The sequence below is a fragment of the Parasteatoda tepidariorum genome, chromosome 4 (genome assembly GCF_043381705.1).
Source record: "Parasteatoda tepidariorum isolate YZ-2023 chromosome 4, CAS_Ptep_4.0, whole genome shotgun sequence".
Classification (NCBI taxonomy): Eukaryota; Metazoa; Arthropoda; class Arachnida; order Araneae; family Theridiidae; genus Parasteatoda; species Parasteatoda tepidariorum.
In genome coordinates this window covers 7,630,953-7,638,369 of record NC_092207.1, presented here as the reverse complement: position 1 = coordinate 7,638,369, position 7,417 = coordinate 7,630,953, and the positions used below count along the sequence as shown (strand labels likewise).

The 7,417-nt window shown below is 32.7% G+C and overlaps 1 protein-coding gene across 1 annotated transcript in view; it reads right to left on the bottom strand.

Annotated features, from left to right (window-relative positions):
• Positions 1-382: 382 nt before the first annotated feature.
• LOC107451807 (myomodulin neuropeptides) overlaps positions 383-7,417 on the bottom strand; it is a 131,290-nt gene continuing 124,255 nt past the window's right edge. The window contains exons 4-5 of the mRNA XM_021147952.3: positions 6,918-7,037; positions 383-795 (exon numbers count right to left, since the gene is read on the bottom strand). Coding sequence (XP_021003611.1) covers positions 578-795; positions 6,918-7,037 — 338 coding nt within the window. The 3' untranslated portion in view covers positions 383-577. The remainder of the gene's footprint in view (positions 796-6,917; positions 7,038-7,417) is intronic.

The following is a 7,417-nucleotide window of genomic DNA, read 5'->3' as shown; positions in this document are numbered from 1 at the left end:
ACTGTCAGCCAGCTCTGTTACCCTTTCTCACTTACCAACTGTTTACTTAACTTTATTTCTCTCTATAATTTAACAAAAAGGCAATTTTAGTAATTTATTGTGTTTATTACGCTAGAGTTCTTCACTGTTTCAAGCAACATATTTTTTCATTTAATCACTTTTGAAATCAAAATTTTCCAAATCAATAAGTGCACTACCGTTCGAAGTTTTATGAACAATAAAAATTCTAGTTTCAGCTGAAGTTTTTATAAATAATAATTCGAATATTAAATTTTTTTAGAATATCTCACCGTTATATCTATAGTTTCTGTTTATTTGTTTGAGTGATAATGCAATTCTATTTGGTTTTAATTGTTCAGTGTAATTGAAATAAGCAATATCATTTGTACAACAAACCTCTTTAATACATTTATTTAACGCGTCATTTGTTTTAATAATTGATTATCATAAGGGGAAGTATGAACAAACAATATTTATAACATAAAGGTACAATAATTTTTTCACTTTGGAATATTTACATAAAGATATATGCCTTTTAAAACACTTAAAGAGTGGGACAAATACTATATACAATTCATTAGCCAAATCTCAAAAACACGTTTTTCTCGGGTTCACTAATGTAAGCAGCAGCATCAGGACTTTCGTCCCATTCATCCCTCTCTACGGAGGACTGATTCCCTGTGACGGATCTTTTACCGAAGTGGATCATGGCATGACTCCCTCGAGATCCGTCTTTGCCAAATCTCAGCAAATTGTGGTTTCTTTTGTCTGATGGATCCTCATACTGGATTTCCTCTGAAAAAGAGAACATCTTATTAATCACGCAGAGTTTTTTTTTTTTACACATAACTCAGGCTGCTTGATAAACAGTGTGCATCTCCACACTGTTTATCAAACAGAACAGAAACAAGAAGTTTTTTTATACGGCAGGCACTGAACTTCGTTCCTCACTTCGGAAAATGCCGGAAGTGTAGCTCATTTAACGTTACCCAGTGGGCACCTGTGAACCTAAGTCACGGGAGCGAGCAACATCACCCACGCCACATTGCCACAGATATCCGTTTATAGGGGTTCCGCAGTGGACTGATCATTAAGACACGGTTCCCAGCAGATCACCGAAATCAAGCACCACTGGTTGCGGGTGGGTGATGACTTGCATCAATTTGCGTGGGGACCGAGGGCGTGCTGTATGGGTCCTTGTTAAACTGTTCTACAGTAGAGTGCTCGACTTCGCGTGCAGGTCATTGGGCAACCAAAACGGGGGTGCCACCCCCTCTGCAGAAGATCAAAATTGTGATGGCATGTCTTTGGATCATCATCAGGGATGCTTCCCAGACTGTCACCAATAGCCCATTGTGGAGCTCTAGTACGACGTAAATGAACTACAACAACAACCACCTGTGAACCTAAGTCACGAAGGCAAGCTATATTACCCACTCCACATTGCCACAGATATCCGTTTATAGGGTGGGTCACATTCACACAATAGAGAACAACACACAGAGAGAAACATCCATGCCCTGAGCGGGATTCGAACCCACAACCACTGGCGTCACAGTCAGGTACTCTGACCGCTCTGCCACCGTCGAAAACTTGATGTTCTTGTTAGTTTGCGTCGCACTAGAGCTGCACAATGGGCTATTGGCGACTGTCTGGGAAACATCCCGAAGGATGATCAGAAGACATGCCATCAAAATTTTGATCCTCTGCGGAGGGGATGGCACCCCCGCTTCGGTAGCCCGACGACCTGCACGCGAAGTCGAGCACTTTACGGTAGACACAGCTTAACGAGGTCCCTACGCAGACTGATCCAAGTGGTCACCCACCCGCACACTGACAGCAGCCAGTGATGCTTGACTTCGGTGATCCTGCTGGAAACCGTGTCTTAACAATAAACTTCTCTGCGGACGGTAACGGAGTGAAAAAATCCTGGAAGAGCATGAAAATGTTTAATTTTTAATCAAAAGTAGTTTCGAAACTGTATATTAAATTAGCTGTGCTACGCAAAACGCAATTTGAAAAATTTAAATTATTTTCAATGGGATACCTGCAAGTGTCGTAGTGTGGGTACCTCTATCCCGATTTGCTGATGAAACAAGGCATTTGTTCAAGTTAGCAACTGTTCTTTCTATTCTATTTCGAGTAAGCCAAGCCCGTCAAGCATCAATTCTCTTAAATGATACATTATACATTCTTTTACCGTGTCTTAACGATCAGTCCACTGCGGGACGGAAAACTTGATGTGTTTTTACCGTTTGCGTATTGGCCACCTACGAATAACTCACAAACATCTTTTTTCTAAATGAACTAGAATCAGAGTGTCTTAATAATAAAGAACCTTTAACTGTTATGCATGTTTTAACCCAGTGCACCAAATTTTCAGATCAACAGAAACTGCGCCATTTCGGTAGCTTCTATCCGTCATTATTTTTACCAATAGGAGATAATCCTCACTCTAATATTATCTCGTACCTTAAAGACATAATTGTGAGCTTAGTTTTAAAATATATACTTGGTTAGAGGTGCGATATACCTAAAACTGGCTTTTTCGCCAATAAACTCAAATCTAAAGATGCAGAACAAGTATACCACATAACCAGAAGTGATTTTCGAAAAAGGGAGGCTAAATCCACGTGCTCGAAAACGTAAGTAATTTTAAATATTATGTAATTTAGTTATTCTGAAAATAATTTTTATTTCTCTTTGATTCAGTAGTTCTGTTATCTGTTATGAATCTTTTAAATTTATATTTATTTAATATTTAAAAATGCGAGAACATGCAGTAAGTGTATTGGTAAAATATATGACAGCGTATAGTAGTAAATAGAAATCTCATAGTATTATGAGTATTAAATTTTATATCCATTTAAGTTTTATTTTTATGTGTATTTTAATTACATAAAATATTAAATTATTTTACATTAAGATGCATACATTTAATAACTAACTTTTGGTGTTTTTTCAATAATTTTGAAAATTTTACACCCAAGGTACATTTTTTTATAATTGTAAGATTATTTTCAATAAGTATTTATTTTGCGTGGTTTGTATAATTAAAATAATCTTGAAACTGAGGTTTAATGCAGTACTGCATTGTACTTAAATAAAACTTCGTATTTAATTTTTTTCCTTCTAAATAATTATTAAATTATTGTATTTGAATGGACCATAATATAACCATTTGCTCGTTTGTTCCTACTTTAGGTACAGTTTGACATTTGAAATATTTGTTTTATTTTACTTAGTTAAAATCTGAGGATCACGTATGCTTACTTAAAATTATTAGACCTCTCGCATTATAATTTATATTTTGTTTATCTTGTTATTACTTATACCTTTCAAATAGAAATTCGTAACTGCAAAACATTTTTTTTGGTACATGTTTTCATACTTTAGAAGTGAAGAGCAGAAAAATCCGAAATTTGGCAAGAAATTTCTCCTGAATGAAAATCATTGAAATGAACTAAAAATCACAGAAGTAAATAACACCCCCGCAATCCAAGCGACTGGGATTGAGTACGCACGTTCCAGACAAAAATAGCATAAGTTACAATCAAAATGTTTTTTTTCATTCATAAGATATATTTTTAAAAAAATTCAGTTTATTTCGTAGTGTTTTAATTATAACCTTTAACTAAACTTTGAATATAATTATTGTAAGGCGATTTTTTCAACTTTTCTTTCGTGTTTACTCACAGTGTTGAAAAGACAAACTTCTTCTAACTGCAGAATCATTTCCGCTAGGGTTCCGAAATTCGGACATCGACTACAAAGTACATTGTCAGATTCCGATCCTAAAAATCGTTTAAAAATTTCAATGTATCCGTTCAGGTTAGTTAGCTAACTTAAATCTTTTGCGCAAGAGCCAAAGAAGGCTGTTATACCGCGCTCGAAACTTGGTCAAAATTAAAAGTCTGTTTAAAAATTTTGGAAGTGTCCAGTGTCTTTAAGATATTCAAGAATGTTTCTATGTGGATTGTCTGTAATTAAAGTCGATAATTCAGGATATTCACTGTTAAAATATCGTCGTCTCTTAGTTTTAAAATTGGAGTTAAGATGTGCTTTATAGTTGATGCTTCTCTGCAACTACGGGCGAACAGGTGCTGGTTCGTTCCGTATGTGTTAGTCTTGTATGTCCTATCTGTTTATAAGTACTTCAATTTTTCTGACGCAATTTAGGATTTAGCGGTTTTATTTCCGATGCAATTTCAGATCCCGATCTTAAAAGTCGTTTTAAAATTTCCATTTATCCTCTCATGAGAAATGTGCATTAGTTTCGCCATTGTTATAAATAAAACTTTAGTTCTTAAGACGATTCTATTTAAGACTTTTATCTTGTGTTATTTTTTACAAGCTTGGTGATGAACGCGTAGTGGCTACGTTGCCGAATTAGTATTCATAAAGTGATCTGAAACCGAGCATTTATTTTGTGTTAAGTTGTGCTTTTCAGATGTGTTTCTGTAAAATTTATTTAATTCTAATAAAGAAGAACAAGTACTGAAACGCAAAATTAATGTTTAAAAGGCGTTCATATTATACAGGGGCCGGCCAGGTGGNTACGTTGCCGAATTAGTATTCATAAAGTGATCTGAAACCGAGCATTTATTTTGTGTTAAGTTGTGCTTTTCAGATGTGTTTCTGTAAAATTTATTTAATTCTAATAAAGAAAAACAAGTACTAAAACGCAAAATTAATGTTTAAAAAGCGTTCATATTATACAGGGGAACCTAAAAAAATCGACGTTCTATTATTGACTTCAATGATGTTTAATATTAGTAACATTGCTGGTAATTGGTGCTGTTTTCAATAGGTATGAAATATATAGGTACTTTTTACAGTCAACCGAGAGGGAAATATCGTAAAAAATTTTAAGTTTTGGCTCTCATGAGTTAGCCTCAAGAAACATCATCTTGCCAAATGATTACAATCTTTATTTTTATGAGAAAAACTTCTAAGAAAGTGTTTTGTTTAATCTCCTAAAGTAAAGCCAACGTGAACGGCACTAAACATTAAGATGGAAATATTTTAGCTTTATTAGTTTTGTGGGTCTTGTATAGAAAGGTGAATTTTTTTTCCGGACTTTTACTCATACCGAATCCCTGGAATTTCGACTTATACCGAATCCCAGGAATTTTGATTTTTACTGAATTTCAAGAATTTTGATTTATGTTGAATTTCAGGAATTTTGGCTTATACTGAATTTCAGGAATTTTGACTTAAACCGAATTTCAGGAATTTTGACCTAAACCGAATTTCAGGAATTTTGACCTAAACCGAATTTCAGGAATTTTGGCCTAAACCGAATTTCAGGAGTTTTGACTTTAACTGAATCCCAGGAATTTTCATTTTCGCACCACGGATAATTTTATCGCTATTTTAATACTATTTTTAGTTACTCTACTAATAACAGAGTAGGTAATTAAAAAGTTTTTCTGTGTAGTTATATGCATCTAAATTCATATTGAGACAACGACTAGAAAAAATAAATCGAAACTTTTTTTAAAGAAAAACTCGATGAATCTCATAACGAAAAAGAATAAAGTAAAATAATTTTAAAAATGAAAAATGAGAGGTAGCTTTTCCGCACCAAGAAAATGACACGGATTAAAATTATAATCGCTCGCGAAAAATCACGTACCTTAGAGAACAATTTTGAAATCAATGGCGGTAACCTCCAACGATCATTTTATTGTGGAACGGAGAATGGTCGCTCCCGGAAAGTTTCACTGCATTATTATGATAAATTTCATTTCCATCAGATAAGTGTGATACAACCTTCTCTAAAATCAACCTTCTCATCAACATTGCGTTTTTCATCATCTTAAATTCAAAATAAATACCCGAATATTTCCTCACCATAGTATTTTTGTTTCATATTATAATTTAATATTTTTCGTTTTCTCTGTAAGTCCTAAGAAAAAGAGCACTCCAGTGAGGGAAAACACCTAAGTTTATGCGCCAATTTTTATTCTAAAAACTTTTCATTTTTTCTAAAAGTTTCTTGACTTCAGCGTAGGAATAATTTTCTCAGATATTGAGAAATTAAATCCCAAACATTTTTAAATTTTGCAAAACTCTGTCTTTTCTTAATTATCATGGAGATGAATAATTAATTAGAATATTAATTAGACTTTAATATTATGTATAATGAATTATTATAGTATAATTATATTAAATAATATAATTATCTTAAATAATATAATTATATTATAATATATACACTGTATGTCATACAAACAAATCTCGTTATAGTGAACACCCGGATATAGTGAACGAAATGTTCGTTCCCGTGCCTTGCTATACACATATATTTTTTGTGGATATAGACAACCGAAGGAAGGGAGGAAATCGGATATTAAGAACTTATTTCTGCCTTTGAGTGATTTGTTTTTCTTTTTTTTGCAATTTTAAAATTTCTACATAAAATACTTATAACGATTTTTAAAACCATCTATTGTTCTAAATGCAACCATAAGCATTTATTCTTGTTTGCTTCTTCTATCGCAGTTTCTCATCCCTAAATTTTTGGTACGCAAAACGAAGAGTAATAAAAATTCAAAGTTAACACATTTTTTGTTACTACATATTTTTTTTTTTTTATCGTTTTTGTATTTCTTTTCATGGGTCATTCATTCAATTAATGTGAAATAAAAGGGAGCAGTTAGGAAAAATGAGTTATAATCATTTGCAGAACGGATATAGTGAACCGAAATTTCAGTCCCTTGAGGGTTCACTGTAGCGGGGTTTGACTGTATTAAATAATGTAATTATATTATAATTATATTAAATATTATGCATAATTAATTATTAATAATTTTATATTATCAATTAGAATTAAATGTTAATGAAATGGACGTAAATGTAGGTTACAAAAACAGCATAATATTTTCTAAAAAGCGCTCTTTTGACATTCTTACCATTTTCCTCGTCTTCTGGAATCATAGATGCACTTTCAGAATCTTCTCGCTTTCCGAAATGAATCATGGAGTGGGCTGCTCTTTTTTCTTCATTTTCTGGTTCTAAGTATAATCCTGGATCTGCCAGAAAAAAATAATGAATTCATTTAACATTTTAAAAAATGAAAATGTGTTTCTTAGATCTGCTGCGCTCTTTTTCTTTCTGATTTCAAAAATGTTAATGAGGAGATACTATCAAAAGCCAATTAATCGAGATCAGTTGACGTCATGTACTTACGAACATCTTGCGAAAATGATTTAAAAATATTTTTGCAGCCAGACTATAAAATATGAAATTATAGTGCAAATTGAAGGTAGTAGAATATATTTTTAACACACATACTTCTTGAAATATAGAACTGAATGTGATTTATCTGCTGGAAAATTAGATTTGCACTAGATTATAATTAATATGTTACACTGTGTTTATAACTGATAAGAATACTATATATATATATATA